The 17,458-nt window shown below is 34.6% G+C and overlaps 1 protein-coding gene across 1 annotated transcript in view; it reads right to left on the reverse strand.

Annotated features, from left to right (window-relative positions):
• The window catches only part of DHX15 (DEAH-box helicase 15), a 66,618-nt gene that overhangs the window by 36,791 nt on the left and 12,369 nt on the right, over positions 1-17,458 (reverse strand). The window contains exons 2-3 of the mRNA XM_031942203.1: positions 15,125-15,560; positions 11,774-11,967 (exon numbers count right to left, since the gene is read on the reverse strand). Coding sequence (XP_031798063.1) covers positions 11,774-11,967; positions 15,125-15,560 — 630 coding nt within the window. The remainder of the gene's footprint in view (positions 1-11,773; positions 11,968-15,124; positions 15,561-17,458) is intronic.

A 17,458-nucleotide genomic window follows, 5' to 3' on the forward strand; every position in this document is an offset into this window, starting at 1 on the left:
AAAACACTTCTCCAAATGAAAGAAGTAAAGATGTCCACAAAGACCATCATCACCACCATTAGATCAAGACTTTGCTCGAGACTGCTGGCACTGGAAGAAGAGATGCTTGCCTTGCCTTGCCCTGCCCTGCCCATTCATCAAGCAGGTCCTATATGGCTTCTGTCCTCACTCAGATACTACATGGCTTTCCCCATCCTCAATCTTGGGTATTCTTCCCCCTGCTTTTTCTTCTTTGTCCCACACCCCAATGTATCCTTGAACTGCATGCTGCCCCTACCTCTCAAGGCTCCAAAAGTTCCCTTTTCAGACTTTATTCCTCCCTTCCCTGAGACCCAAGGAAAATTTGCATATTCTTGATGTAGAGGTCTGAGGAATAAATATAAGGCAAGTTGAAAGGAAATGCATTAGCAGATAAAATAGTTTCTTAACTTGAGGTCTGTCAAGTTGCTTTTTAAGAGATAGCTTGCAAATTTTATTTAAATATAATTGGTTTTATTTTAGAATTTAAAAATGGTACTCTGAGGATTCCCATAGATTAAGAACTCCAGGGGATCAAGAAAGGAAGTGATGGAGCTAGAACATAAAATGAAGGATTCCATCAAACAGATGAAAAGCTAAAATAGTACAAGAAGGATCACTTCATTGCAAAACTATCTCCATTTCTTTACTACCCATTCATCTCCCAAGAAGAAGAACCTGGCTTTTTCTATTCCTCCTATTCAGAACTTCTCTTCAAAGTTACCAACAATCTTGCAACTGAAAAAGTCAATGTTTTTTCTAAGTTTTTATCTTTCATGATCTCTATGTCACATCTCACATCACTTTCTCCCTCCTGGATTTTAATGGCATTGTTTTTTCTGATTTTCCTGTATAATTGTTCTTTCTCCATCTCTTTTGTTAGGTAACCTTTCCCATCTTATCCCTTAACCATATATAAAAATTAGGAGTAGGGGCAGCTAGGTGGTGCAGTGGATAGAACACTAGCCCTGAAGTCAGGAGGACCTGAGTTCAAATCTGGTCTCAAGACACTTAACACTTCCTAGCTGTGGGACTCTGGGCAAGTTGTTTAACCCCAATTGCTTCAGAAAAAAAAAAAAAAAAATCAGGACTGTTCTTTCTAGATGATTTCATCAGTGTCTATGTTTTCAAACAGCATTTCTATGCAGATGAGATCGTTATAATATATAAATAGCCCTCATCTTTTTCCTGAGGGTCAATTTGATATCTCCAATTACATGATAGTCACTTCCACCTGGACACGACACTGGAAGGTATCATAAACACAATACTTAAAAGAGTGTATATGCACAAATAAATGAATAAATGAATTCAAAACTATGTTTCTTTTTTGTCCATGACCTTGTTTTGTTCCTGGATACTTTATTTCCCAGCCCTCCTTTTCCTCACATCTCCCTCCCAAATAGGAAATAAAACTAAACCTTGTATCAACCAGAGAGTAAGGAAAAACAAATTCCCACGCTGGCCATGTTCCAACACTACCTGTCTTACTCTCCTCTGTCATACCGGGGATGAGTAGCATGTTTTGTTACAAATCTTCTGGAATTATGCTTGGTCATACCACTGATCAGACTTCTTTAATCTTTCTAACTTGTTATCTCTTTATAATGTTATTATTGTATCATTTTTCTATTCAATTCACTTTGCATCAGTTCATACAACTCCTTCCAGGTTTCCTCAAATAATACCTCTTTCAACATCTTACAACACAATATTCCATTAATAATGTTGTTGTTCCATTGTTTTCAGCGCCACCACACACAAAACAACATTAACAACTGTTATAAATATTTTTGTACAAATAGGTACATTTCCTTCTTTTTTGAACTTTTTTGCTATGGGCATAGACCTAGTAGTATTGCTGGATGAAAAGAGAATGAAAATGTGTACAGCCTTCAGGCATAATTCCAAATTGTTCTCCAGAATGGCTGGATGAGTTCACAACTTCAATGCCGATTTTATCCTTGAAAGTTTTTACTGTTTATAGGAATGTTTTCTCTTACCTGTAGGATATAATATTTTGGCATCTCATTTCTTATTTCTGAATTATGCTTTCCAATACCTTTTTTTTTTGGGGGGGGGAGGGAAGGGGAGCACTAAATATACCTTTGTATTGAATTGAGTAAAGTGTGTTCTTCCTAGAATTATCTACCTCTTCCATCCTCAATATCCTGATATGCAAACTTCACTTTCATGTAATCTTCTTGCAAATATTTATCATAAACTATCATAAGATAATACATTGTCCAATGATATTATACATTGCTTAATGTCCTTGGACCCTTATTTGCCAATAGTGTTATCGACTACTCCCAAGGAGAACCTCTGAATCATCTATTTGGCTTCATTTGTTTTGCAGCAAATGTTAAGACTGATATGATTCTATTCCTCTGGAAGCATATTACTTGAGTGGTCACTGGTTATAGATTTCACACTTAAAAGAGCATCAAAACCTGGATTAATTTTCATAGGCTTTATAAAAATTATTTAAACCTCTACTTTCTTTTCTGCCACCATTACTACACAATTGTGAGGGAGACAGAATACCAAAGCCATTTTGTCTTTGTTTCACTGGCTGCAATAACTTCAACAATCTTCATTAGGCTAGTCCCCAACAAGCACCTTAATGCTATATGAGTCAACAATGCAAATTACTTAAAATCTATTTTGATGCATTCTCCTTGACTCTACCAGTCATTTTAATCACTATTTCTTGAAATTCTTGCTTATTTGCCACAAAACAAAATCAAAAACCTCTACACTTGAGGCAATAAGAAAATGCATCTATATTCCAAGTAACTGGATTAGTAGTATATGGTTTTGTTGCTTTATCTACATTGCTACAATTACTACATCATCTACATTGCTCCAAAATTCTTAATGCAGTTTTAAGCTTAGTTCTTTTTGGCCTCAGACCAATTATAAATATTTTTGGTATAAAGAGTCAGTACCAAAGAATAGGGGAAAATGTGATAAATGACCAATCACATTAACAAAGTGCTACTTGGTTTAAGTACAAATAAAACATAGCCACTGAATGCTTTGAAAAAATACTCCCTGAAATGAGATCCTAATTCTATTTCCTTAAACCCAATATAACATATCTGACTTATGTATTAAAATGTTAGTATGAAATGGACAACCAAAACTAGGCTAAGAAGTAATTAAACTGAAAACTAAAACAATTAGTTGGCAATTACAGAGTGAGTAAAGTCCTTTTAAGGTTTAACAGCTTTAAACTATCCTAAAACTTTTGGAAAAGTTATGTTAAAAAGATGCTGGTATTTGATTTCAATTCTTTCCTTACGCTAATCTCTTTAAATATAACCAAAATATCCACCAGTACCTAATAAAATTAGACAAAAGAACAGAGAAATGTTCACTAAATAGATAAATTTACCCAGACAGAAATACTATATGGTTCACGAGGAAAAAAGATACTGAAAATATTTTCCTCTATTTCTTTTCTTGACAATAGGAACTCAAAACTTCAAAAAGGCAACTATTCTTCTGCTAGATGGTACCTACACATACAACACACTCCCAAAGAAGCAAAATTAAACATACAACATGGTAGTAGTTTTTTGAGTAGAGGGATTGTTTTACTTTTGTCTTTTTATGCTTAGTGTCTGAAGTTCATCTTTTCACTCAAAAACAAGATCTTATAATCAAAAGGGAAAAGGACCCACATATGCAAAAATGCCCTTTTAGTAGTGGCAAGGAACTGGAGAATGGCCGAATATGTTATGGTATATAAATGTTATGGAATATTATTGTTCTATAAGAAATGATCAGCAGGATGATTTTACAAGAGTCCTGGAGAGACTTGTATGAACCAATGCTGAGTAAAATGAGTAGACTTAAGAGAACACTGCATACAATTGTGAACAACAATGAGGTTATGTCAAGATCAACTGTGATGGATGTGGCTCTTCAACAATGATGTGATTCAGGACAACAGACTTGTGATGGAGAAAGAAGAGGACTCTGGGGACTAAATGTGGATCACAACATAGTATTTTTCACTTTTTTTCTTGTTTGCATGCTTTTTTCCCCCTCATTGTTTTCCCCCCTTTTTGATCTGATTTTTCTTATGCAGCATGATAAATGAGGAAATATGTTTGAAAGAATTGTACGTGTTTAATCTATACTTGATTGCTTGCTATCTGGGAATGAGAGGAGGAGGAAGGGAAAGAAAAAAACAAAGTTTTGCAGGGTTGAATGCTGAAAACTATCTTTGCATGTATTTTGAAAATTAAAAGGCTATTATTAATTTTTAAAAAATAAAATCTTATAAAATGGAAGCTAAAAAACACCTCAACTTTGGATTGTTTATAAATTCAAATACTATGTAGAGAAGCAAGTCCCATGAGGTGAGCAAGCTATTTTTTGGTGGTTAATAAGGTACTTTAGGAGGCACATTAAATATTAAACAAATTGTTCTTTCAACATGCCAAATGATCCTCTACTTACAGTGAAGAATGAATGTACATTTTAACCTACTTAAATGAATATAAGTCATAAATAAATAAAAGCTATTGCGTTCTTTACATGGAATCTTTCATCCTGTTCCTAGAAATTATTGGTTAAAAGGCCTCGTCTATGATGTTGAATTCCACACAATCTGACAAAACTGTTCTACCTTTGTAGCTACTCTACTTACACAAATTGTTTCTAGCTCTACTAAAAGAACTAAGTAAATTATTTTACACTTTATGTCATTTGCTCTTGCTACTCCCACCTTAATGATCTATCTATCTAAAATCTGTTTCAATCTATTAACTCAAATATGCCTTTTCAGCTCATCACAGGCCTTACTTTGTTCATCCAATGCAGTATTTAATGATTCTACTGTAGTCAAGAAATGAAGTACACCTGAAGAGGACCACTAAAAAATACATATGTACATAGTTTTCTGAATTTGATCATGACAGATTTAAACTAAAAAAAGGTGAGTGGAAAGAGAAAATTATTCCTTAGATTCATCAAGTTTGGTATTATTAGAGTGGCAGGTATAAAACAGTAACTGAATGAGCCAGCAGTCTCAAATAGAGGTCAATTTAGCTATATAAGTATTACTGAGACTGTTAAATATGGCTCAAGAATAGAAGTATGCTTTTATTAAAAAAAAAAAAAAAAAAAAAAAAGAACAGGGCAGACAGTGTTGAAACAAGAGCAAGAAGCAAGCAAGCATTTATTTAGAACTTCTATGCCAGAAATTGGCACACATATGCATATATACATACACACAGAGACAGAGAAACAGAGAGACAAAGCCAGAGGCAGGGATAGAGAAAATGAAAGAAAAGATGGAAAGTCACTTGCAAGGAAAAGGCAGCCAGAGTGGAATAAAGATCAAAGATCACACAGCTCAGGACAGCAACATTCCTTCAGAAGAAAGAAGAGGACACTAGGTTGAAGATGCAGGGGCACAAAAGCAGAAAGTACAAAGGCACCAGACTCCCTAAGTGACAACAAAGTTAATCAACCTTCTTTGAAAAACTTTGAAAACAATTTTACTATCCTTAATCAGCTTCCTCCAGAAGTTAAAAACCATACAGACAATGATGACTTAATATACTATTCTTTTTGTCAACTTTCTCTTTCCCCACCATTTTTAGATTTTTTTACAACCCAGAATGTAAAGTACTTTCATCATCTCAGCTCTAAAAGATCCAAGTTTTGCCAACTCTATGAGACACACTTTGGAAAAAAACAATATATACAAATAGCAAATGGAAGCTTTATTAACTTAATAATATATAATATGAATAACATTTCCAGGGATGGTGGCTGATTATACTAGTCTCACACAACCCAGATTGTCTTCTAACATAAATAACAGCACAATTTAATATCAAATAGCACAACGTGATATCTAATATAGAAACCCGATAGCTGCAATTATAAGCTGTGACTTCAGAGGACTAAAAGTGAAGCATTCATTTCACTTCTCACAGCTAGAGAAATGGTAAATTCTATTTGCAGAGTGAGGCCCATATTTCAGACACATCCAATGTGTTACACTGCTTTGATTGATTCTACTACTTCATTAATGATGCCCGACTCTTCTTTTCTGTTTGTGTTTCCTAATCAAAGTGTTCAAACATGTTGATCTCACCAGGACAGCCTAGAATGCGTTTCACCAAGAAATTATTTTGGTAAGGGTGGCCTTCTATAAGCCCAACCTTAAAAGTGATTAAAAATATTTACGCTTAAGCTTACCAAAAAAAAAAAAAAATATATATATATATATATATATATATTTTTTTAACATATTAAGTATTCATAAAATGCAAGAATGGCGTTAATCTCTGGTTCTCAATACAGAAATTTTTAAAAGTGGACCTCTTTGCCCTTTACCAATTTTAAGATAGCTCACATCTCTAGAATGCTAGCAAAAAACCGAGCATCTAATGAGCAGCATTTACAAAATGAGCCATAAGAGAGATGTATGGTAACTTTCTAACTTCCTGGTAAATCAACAGTTAGGTGGGTCTCTGGCAGAGGGGTAGGATATAGTGGAAAACATAGGTGATAATAAAACAAAAGATAGCAACTAATTAAAAAATATAAAGAGGATTAACATGTTTAGAAAATGCTCTTAGTGAAAGATACTCCCTATACAGGAAGGCAGGAAGGGAGGAGATGTGTTAAGGATCACACCTAAGTGAAGGGGCAGGTCAAATCTCTGAGAGCCTCCACAGCTGTGAATCATAACACTTGAAGGAGTTATAAACAGCCTTGAAGATGTTCCTTGTGGATTGGGAACGAAATAAATTAGTGGGAAAGGAGAGAGGTCAGAGAATAGCAACTGCCTCTCAGTCTCCTTGTATTATCATCATCATCATCCTCTCACATGAAGAAATCCATTCTACAGATCTTAGTTAGACCTCCAGCAGCCACTGGCAGGTGGCTCCCATATCACAACAGAAAAGGGAGAGGAATGAACTTACATTAAATACCCACTTCGGTTAAACCCTAAAAAATGAAATTTGAGTAAAGAGTGAAATTTAAGTCAATTTGAAAACTATGAAAAATTTTCCTGTCAGATCCATGGATAAGGGAAGAACTTCTATACAAAAGGAGTGCTAAAGATAACGGAAGTAAAATAGGTTTTGATTACATGAAATTTTAAAAAGTTTTTTACATAAACAAAATCAAAGCAGACAAAATTAGGAAGACAGCAGGAAACGGGGGTAAAATGAAATTAAGTCAGATTTCTTAAGAGTCATTCCCCAATTGAGAAATGTTCAAGGGATACAACCAGGCAATTTTCAGAAGTTAACAAAGCTATCAACAATCACATTTTTAAAAATGCTCTAAATTATTACTAAGAGAAATAAAAATTAACACAACTCAAATACCAACTCACATTTATCAGTTCGACTAATATGACAGAAAAGAAAAATGATAAATGGTAGAGAAGATGTGAAAAACTAAGTATACTAATGAAGTATTGGTAGAGTTGTGAACTAGTCCAACCAAAACAAAAATCTATTTGGAACTATCCCCAAAAGGCTGTAAAACTGCATATCCAGCAATACCACAACAAGGTGTCCACAATAAAGGGATCAAAAAATAAAAGGAAAAAGACCTTTATATACAGAAGTATTTACTGAAGCTATTTTTTTGTGTGATGGCAAAGAACTGGAAATTAATGGGATGCCCATCATTTGCGAAATGGCTAAATAAACTGTAGCATGTAATTAGGATGAAATACTATTGTACTGTAAAAATTATGAGGATAGTTTCAGAAAAATCTGGGAAGATTTGTTGGAACTGACGAAGTGAGTACAACTCCAGTGAACCTTGTCCAAATAATAGCAATATTCTAAGGATGATCAATCACGAATGCCTGAAATACTGTAATCAAAAAAATGATCCAAGATAATTCCAAAGACACCATGATGAGAGATGTTATCCACCTCCAGAAAGAAGTGATACACTCTGCGTACTGACTGAAGTACTTTTTTCACTTTTCTTTTTGAGCACAGTAGATATATTGTGCATAATTTCAAATGTATAATCAATATTATATTGCTTTTCTTATCAAAGAATGGGAGAAGGGCAGGAAGGAATAAGCAAATTTGGTACTCATTTATTTTAATGTTAAAAAATTTTTAAATGTAATTGAGAAAAAAATTAAAAAGAGGAGAACCATTATACCTTTCCTAAGGCAAAGATATAAGGTATACTTAATCAAACAATGGACAGAGGCAAAGACAAAGAAATAAAACTGTGAACTTTTATTATATGAAACCAAAAAGCTTTTGCAAAATTAAGGTAAGAAGAAAAGCACTAGGGTTTTGTGGAGAGAAAGAAAGAGAGAAAATGTTATTTATTCATATAAAAATAAAAAGACCAAAAGCAATTGACTAAATGGTAAGTGGTTAAAGAAAATGAACATACATTTCTGAAGATAATTACAAAAACACTATTTAAAATAAGTAAGGTTTTAAACTTATACTAAAGAGGACAAAAGATGGGAAGTTAGTATTAGAGGAGGCACAAGAAAATAAGTCCATTATATATTGTGGACAGACTTATGAATCAGTACAATGATTTGAAAAGCAATTTGGTATCATCCAAATAAAAGTGACCAAAAAGTCCATACCCTTTGACTCTGAGGGGACCGATTTTGAGGTTAATAATAAAGTTCTTACATGTATCAAAATAACTAAAGCAGTTTTGTGACAGCAAAGAATAGAATAGAAAAGCATCAATTGGGAAATGGTTAATTAAACTACAGTACGTGAATATAATGAGATATAAAAGTTCTGTAAGGATGCAGAAGAATAAAGAGAAATAGATAAAGATTTATGGAAAGACCTTACATGGTCAAATAAGTAGAATCAAGAAAACAATATATACAGTGATCCCAACAAATAGAAAGGAAGGAGGAGGGAGAGAGGTTAGAAAAGGACAAATGAAAGTTGAAAAACTACAAAGAAACACAGTTCCAAAGAAGATTATGAGAAAACAATCACTGATTTTCCTTCTTTAAAAATATCTGTTATATAGGATGATTATCTGGAAGGGGATAACATAAGGGATATAAGGAAGAATTTTGTGATAGGGTAAGATTTCAATAAAATCTTTTTTATGCAGAGAGGGATTAAATGACTTGCCCAACATAAGAGTTACTTATACGTTTGACGTGACATTTGAACTCTAGTCTTTGGTATTCATGCACTCTTTCCGCTGTGCCTCATCACCCCAACTGGTTGGCTAATATCAATACTTTTTCATCTTATAATTAACAAAAAAGAAAAGGATTTCCTCAGGGTCCAAAATTTAACATTCACTTCAGACCTATTAAAGTTTTAGTATTGAGAAAGGAACGTTTAGAAACTCAAAAATAATCTCCTTCAAAACATTTGAAGAGCCAGTCTACATTCTTCTAACTTTGAGCTAATACTATATGTAGACCCACAAAGGTTGCTCTTGAGCCATTAATGAATGACCAGTGTTCCACAGAGCAGTGTTCCTTCTGCCACAAGACTGATACCTTGAGGAGTGGGGTGAATCAGACACACATTTGTCAAAAAGTAGGGCTGGATAAATCAAACTCAAGAGAATCTTTCACTTTTCACAAACAAAAAAATCTTCATCTTAAGTTTATCCTTTTAAAAATTATTTACAAACCACTCCAACATCCAAATTTTGTTGAGGATTACATTTCACAAAATCATGAGCCCAGTAAGAAAAATGTGTAAAAGTCGAGACCTATTTAGAGCTGCCAATAGATGATTCTATTTCTTCAAAATTGCCTGAGTCCTGACTAGTGTTAAATATTCTTTCTATACTGTCTCCAAATCCCTGATATTAAATTATTAATTAAATTAAATAATAAATCCTTTTAGCAATGATATTTTCTAGAGTACATTATAATTATAATGTGATGAATTTAAGTAACATCACAGAACTAAAGAACTTTTGAATCATCAAACCTAGATTGTATTTCAGACAAAATTATTACACTGTGACATTAAAATATGCAGTGATTCCAATTGCTTTTAACATGACATCAAGTATATTGTGAAATAACAAACATATAGCATTAACATTTTTAAAATGATGAATGAAATAAAAATTAAAGACCTCTCATTTCAACATTGGTTATCAATGGGCATCACAAATATCTACTCTAATATCTGAGACTACAGTAGATATACTAACTCTGAGACAATGTTATAATTCTTTGAAAATCTTTAGCAAGACATTTATCACAATGCACCAAAGAAATGATATGGGTATCGAGTAAGTAAGAGCTACAAGAGACAGCTAGGTTTTGCTGATGACCATTATATATGGCATTAGTAACAATGTCAATACTAAATGAAGCAGATGATTGAGAACCTTGTTTTAAAGAAGCAAAGATATAGCAAATTCGCACATAAATGTGCTTCTTGCTTCAGTAAAGAGGAATAAGGAACATGAAGAAAGTACACATAAGTAAAAGGAAAAAAAGTCACCTCCCTCATCAAATCATCATTAATAAATAACACTAATGTAGCACTTTCAAGATTTACAAAGCACTTCTCAATCATTTCCATATGAGTTAAGTAACACAGTAATTATTATCCCCATTTAGCAGGCAAAGAAAAAGGTTCACAGTGGGTAAGTGGTTTGTCCATAGTGAAAGCTAGTCTGTGAGTGGCCTGTCTTCAAGTACAGAATGACAAATGTAAATTAACAAATCAAAACATCCCTTTCCCTCAACATGTTGTACAGATCAAAGAAATCAAGTCAGCATCAACTGATCACTTGGCAGCTCATTTTTCCCTCTAAACAAGTAAGGCTTTATATTTGCTCCGTTTTGTAAGATAAATAGACATATCATTAACAACACTATTTTGTCTGTAAGACACAACCAAAAAACATTAAAATCTTACATCTAGATTTCTGTTTTACTTGAGACCTCCTGAAATTATATGTGTGTGTGTGTGTGTGTGTGTGTGTGTGTAAAAAACCAGAAGAGATCATATATTCAAAAATTGTAGGGAATGGGAAAGAGAAAAGAGATAGAAATACTAACACTGCTAATTCCTGTCTTAGTCATTGTGGACAGTTCTCAACTAAAATTGCTGAAGCAAATGTGACAAATACTATTAAAAACTATTTAATAGTAGAAAAATTAAGTTTTAAGAAGTAAATCATTAAAGTTTAGAAAGATTCTAGAGATCATCTTGAACAAAGAACAAGTGATTATATCCATTAGGATATTTACACAATTTCTTTCAATTATACATTTGTAGCAAAGCATGTTACTCATCTAACTTCCACATACATTTTAGTTTTTTATCCCAGCATTTAGCAGATTAAATTAAATATTGGAACATGGCAAGGGACTGTCATGATACTGCAATTTACATTAACTGCACTATCTACTAATGACTAGAATGTATACTAAAAATTCACCTCTACTTTTTAAGTAGGTGCATCAGTGTATCAACAGTTGAAATTTACTGTAGACAAACTCTTAAAAGCAGCAAACTATACATCACACTGGAAGTTTCCATAGCAAAACACAGAGCCTAGGACATAGCACATTAATATATTTTAGGCTGATGAAATCTATAACTGTCAAAGAGAATATTTAGCATTATCACCACACCAAGTTCCATTCAAGAAATTGGAAACCTCCACTAGTCATCCATTTTACATTTTATTTTGTAGAAATAAGACTTCTAAGTGGCAGAAGATCCCTGTAATCAAAGTTCACAGTTCAAAGGATAGTGACAGCACTTACTTGAGAATAGTTTTTGCACTACTGCAGTCTTCAAATCGAATGGAGTACCCGACTTCCTGGCCCAACATCACATCCATTTCATCAGCAACTCTCTGAGCCACACTCATTGCAGCAACTCTCCTGGGCTGTGTGCAGGCCACTCCTCTCTTGGGGCCCGGTAAGGAGCGCATGTACTCAACACACCACTGAGGGATCTATCAAAAACATTTTCAGGTTCACACCACAATACTGATTCACTCTGCATACACAGTAAATGAAATTTCACACAAGTTCTTTGCTTTAACATTTTAAACAGCTTCATTTAATCATGTTCCAAGAATATGATTTTAAATTAAGTGAAAGGATAACATGGGGTTAAAAATCCTCTTTCAATTAATAATTTAACTCAATGAACATTAAAATATTTTGTCTCCATTCTGTGAACAGTACAAAAGTTATAAATTGTACAACTGTCCTAGAACTTCTTGTTATTCAGATTCAGTTACAACATAATAGAAATTTTGTCTCAGAAGACTTCAACCAAAATTATGCAGCCAGCCATCCTTCCAGTCAGACAACATTGCTCTTTCTCTGAGAATAACCAGAATAACCCTGCTGTTGTCAGCAGGGTAGAGGACTGGTGCTCCCCATCTGGCTAAGAGAGCTTTAGCTTTAAGTGTTGCACCTGCTTCAGGTAAGGTCTAGAGTTGGAGCTATACAGCTACAGAAGAAAACAATTAAGGGGATAAAAATACAAGGGAATGACAATGCATTTCTTCCCTTTCACAGAACCATGAAAAGTGGGTTGATTAGAAAATTAACACAATGATGGAGAGCCACAGGGAGCCAGTAGCTAAGTCTTCACTAAAGGTTGTTAACTCTACACTCCCTGACAACCCAATTTTACACAGAATTCTGTATATCACAAGAAATTGACAGACAATTCAGAATTACTAAGGACCATATTTAGAAACTATTCAAAAAGCTTAACACTTTCAAAGCAATCCTTTGGTGAATCAGCTATTATTCACCCCTTAAAAAGCCTTCCCAACCATGTCTTTTTAGATGGTCTTCCAATCCTTCTATGCATTCTACAATGGCAAAAATGTTTAGAAACAAAACCCAAAAAGGGAAAGGGTAAGAGAAGTTAAAACAGACAGGCCATATTTCCTTGTGTGCAATTCCTTACATCTCCTAGTTGTTTTGTACATCAATGTTTTGTTCTTCAAACTAGTTCACTCGTCTATCCAGACTCACTAGCTCAGTAAATCCTCTTTTACGACTTAATCAACCTTGTCTTGCCAACACTTGTGGCTTGCCACAATTCTAGTCTTCCTTCAGTCTGACTCCAGGAAGGAACCTTAAAATCAAGTCATGTAATTCTTTCAATCGAAAGACAACTAAGAAACAGGTTTCCAAGGGTTCCAACTTGCTAGTTGGTATCAAGTTAGGATTTAAACTTCTCTGCTAGTTGGTATCAAGTTAGGATTTAAACTTCTGGTTCAATGATCTTTACATCAAAATATCCTTCTTCTCCTGCTTCCCTTTCCCCAAATATATGCTGAGTCTATCTAATGTGCATCATTTTGCTGAAAGGTAAAATATAGAAGGCAAACTCAATATTGTGATGCAGCCAAAACCAAACAAAAACTGTCCTGACCTCACTAGCAGTAGGCCAAGAGAAAGGGTTTAGTGGCAAGAATTTGCTTTTAAAAAGCAGAAAAGATCCAGAATAACAATGCATTTCAATTAACTCAATTAAGAGCTAGTGGGAGAAGCAACTGTACCATCAATCTAGGCGTGCATGTACCCTTTCCTATTAAAAAAGTGATAAATGGTTGGGGGTTGGGAGAGATTCCCTAGGAGAAAACAAAAGGATACTCTGTCAATGAGAAAAGATTAAGAAATAATGTTGTAGAACACTACCCCCCCCCAAAAAAGGTGAATTACATAATGCCCACTTAAATCCCTTATCTAGAATACAGAATAATCAGTGCTATTTTAAAAGGGGTAAGAGTAAATTAGTTTATGCCTATTTTAAAGCTATTATAAGATTTTTCTCACGTTTAGCCTTGTGATTGCAAGGAATCCCTTTGGAATTCATTTTGGGGTACTGGAGGCAGATGGTAGTATGTGGGTGGAAGGCACAGAACATTTGAGATGAAAAGGTTAAAGATGGCTGACTGACAAAGTACATAAAGAAAAAGCAAGTTTGAAAGACTGCCAAAAATAGACCCATTAGTCGAGTCACTTTTGACTACAGACCTTTGACTATACAACTTCTAAATTGAGCTTCTCTCTTATATCCTTAATGAAAACTGCAAAATTACACACAGAAAATACAAATCTAAATCCAAGTCTCTATTTTACTTTTTTCTTTCTTTTCCCAGAGCACTTAATAATTATTCTAACAAATTTCTGAATAAGGATAATAATCAACAAGAGAGATAGAAAAGATAGACTAGTCAGTATGCAGACACTTTCCAAAATATGTGATTAATTTTTAAAGCTGATAATTGTACAGAAGATCTTAAAATTCTGGCATACTAACACAACACTGTAAACCAGAAGCAGTTCCTAACTTTTAATCAACTTTCCAAAGGTTGCAAATCTACAATTATTTTGTATCCCTCAAAAATCAGCATCCAGACAATCTATTCCAATTTGTTCATTGAAGTGACATCATACAGAAGAGAAAACTGCAACCAAGAGAAGTTAATGATTTGTTAAAGGTCACAGGTTACTAGGTGGGCCAGGTCATGTGCTTCCAAGCCAATGCTTTCTCTCCTTCATTTCGCTACCTCTCACTAAGGTTCTTCCCAACAAAGCTTCATCTTCCCTCCAGGCTCCCAGACATGAAGTGTGCCTCGAACCCTCCCTGATGGTTCCCTAACTCCATGTCAACAGAACTGAGGCTGCTTTCCCACCACAAGTGGTGGCAGAGCCAGCCCATCTCCCCCAAAGGTTTTATAAACACTACCCCAGAAATTCTAAAGCAAATGACCAGAAGGAGCAATTAGGGTATTTAAGTGTTTTAAACATTTATGGATGAAATATGAAACAGACAGCCCTATGGCCATCAAAGATAAAAAGATTCTGAATAAATGAAAGCATGCATAGCATCAGTTTGTGATTAGCAAAAAACTGTACGTAAGTTAAATACACGTCAAGTGGGGAAATAATTAAACAAAACAGGGTATACGGACATGATGGAATGCTACTGTGTCATAAGATATGATAAATAAGGTATCAGAGGAACATAAAAAGACTTACAAATTCTCCTTGGATATCTGAACATGAAATTCTGTCTTTTGTGTCTCTTTTTCTTACACACACACACACAGCATATAACACCACAATGCAAAAACTCACCTGGGTTGTTTTACCAGAGCCGGTCTCACCAACTAGTACAAAGGACTGATGCCTAACAAGAATATCTGTAAACCTATCCTTATATTCCCAAACAGGGAGCTGAAGCCGCTTCTTTAGAATGTCATAGTAACGAGGGGTGTGGGGTAGATTAGTGAATGGATTAATACACTGTGGAAGTGATGTGTGTCCTGCATGTCCTGTGTGTGTTGAATGAGCAGAATGTGTTGAATGTGTTGAGTGTGTTGAGTGTGTTGAATGTGCTGAATGCGATGCTTTTAAAGGTGGTAATCCAGCACTAATGAGCATAGCATTAGTAGAGGCACGCAATTCCTTTTCCTTCTCTTTCTCTCTTTCTCTCTCTCTATCTCCCCTGTCACGTTCTCTGTCACGATCTTTGGAACGATCTTCACGGTCCCGGTCCCGATCTCGATCCTTCCTAAAAATAAAATTTTAAAAATCAGATATTTGCTTTAAAAAAAAAAAAAAAAAAAAAAGGTAATATATTTAGACATTTCCATTCAGCAAATCTAAAAAAAAATTTTTTTAAGCCTTCAACCGAGTCCTTTCCCCCAAAGTGAGTTCTATGAACACCCCCAAAATATAGTGTCTAGTCATGAAAATAGGTTAAGAAATTTCAGCTGATTAAGAATGGATACTTCAGAATAATGGAACTATGTTCTCAAATGCTATAGAATCTATACCAGCTTATAGGCATAAGGAGTTTCCTGTCAGTGGACATCTTTAAGAAAAGCTTAAGATAACTAAGCTACTTGTAGAGTATGCTATAGTGAGCATTGTTTTTCAGGATATGGAAGTGGGTAAATGGATGACAAGGTCTTTACCAATTCTAAAAATTGGTCTTTTGCTTACCACTCTTACCACTTACCACTATACCACTCAAAGTTGCATATGACTAGGCTACTGTGACTATCAATCAGAATTAAGTTGCCCAATATATGCTAAAGACTAGGCTGCAAATCCAATGAATAAAACATTGCCTACTTGTGTAGAGCCTATATTCTATACTAGGCACTGAGGATACAAATACATGAAACAGTTTCCACTTATAGTAGGTCAAAGACTGACACATATAAGAAACAGAATAAAGATAAAGAGAATACAAATAAATACAAAGTAGTTAAATATACAAAGTTATTTGAGAGAGAGGTACCAGAGACAAAGATCTGCAAAGGTTTCAGATAGATGATGGTCTGAGCTGCATCTTGGAGAAAGAGATTCTATGAGGCAAAGGTGAGCACATTCAAGGGAATAGGGTGAGCAGCTGGTGCAAAGAGAAAGAGATAAAGAAATGGAGCATTGTATGATAGAGAAAATGATTTCACAAAATCCCTTCCTGCTCAAAGATTTTGAAACATTTGTGACAAAGATTAACCAATGTGTTATAAATTTTTACTGGCACCAGTATGGGGGTGTGTGGGTGTGTATCACTCAAAGATAGGTGGGACTCAGTGGAGAGTGCCATGAGGACTCATTTTTTGGAGTTCAAATCTGACCACAAGACACTTACTAACCAGGTGATTGTGGTCAAGTCACTTACCATAACGGTCTACTTCAGTTCCTTACCTGTTAAAATGAGGAACAGAAGGAAATGGTAAACCACTCCACTAGTTTTGAGAAGAAATCCCAAATGGATTGCAAAAACTAGAATAGCTTCCAAGCACAAGGAGCAAGAGAAATAGATTTTAATGAAGAATAAAGAGCTAGGTTGGAATTCAAGCTCTTAAGCAATAAGGAAATATGTTGTTTTGGTGATTTTTAGCTGCTTTAGTTTTATCTTACTCTTCATGGCTCCATTCAGTTTTCTTGGCAAAAGTACTACAATGGTTCACCATTTTCTTCTCCAGCTCAATTTACAGATGAGGAGGCAAATAGGGGTAAGTGAATTGTCCAGGGTCACACAGCTATGAAGTATATGGTGCTGGATTTGAATTCAGGTCTTCCTAACTCTAAACTCCATTCATTATACTCCCTCTACTTGCCCATATGTAACTCTGGGCACCTTAAAATCCACAAACATTTTCTTTTTTTTGGGGGGGGGGGAGGGAAATGAAGATAATGAATATTAGATATACTTCACCAAGTGGTATTCTAGAATACATGGTAAAATACTTATATAAGTGTGTGGTATTATTGTTATTAATACAATCAAATGGTTTCTTACATTTAAAATACTTCTTTATCCATCCGAAATAGCTCTCCAAAAGTTCTCACTGGGAGAGAGATGATACACTGAACTATCCAGAACTATCCATCTGGATTTTTATTTACAACAACCAATCTACAAGAACTATAATCATTCTTGGGTGTCCTGCC

The sequence above is a fragment of the Sarcophilus harrisii genome, chromosome 6 (assembly GCF_902635505.1).
Source record: "Sarcophilus harrisii chromosome 6, mSarHar1.11, whole genome shotgun sequence".
NCBI classification, from domain to species: domain Eukaryota; kingdom Metazoa; phylum Chordata; class Mammalia; order Dasyuromorphia; family Dasyuridae; genus Sarcophilus; species Sarcophilus harrisii.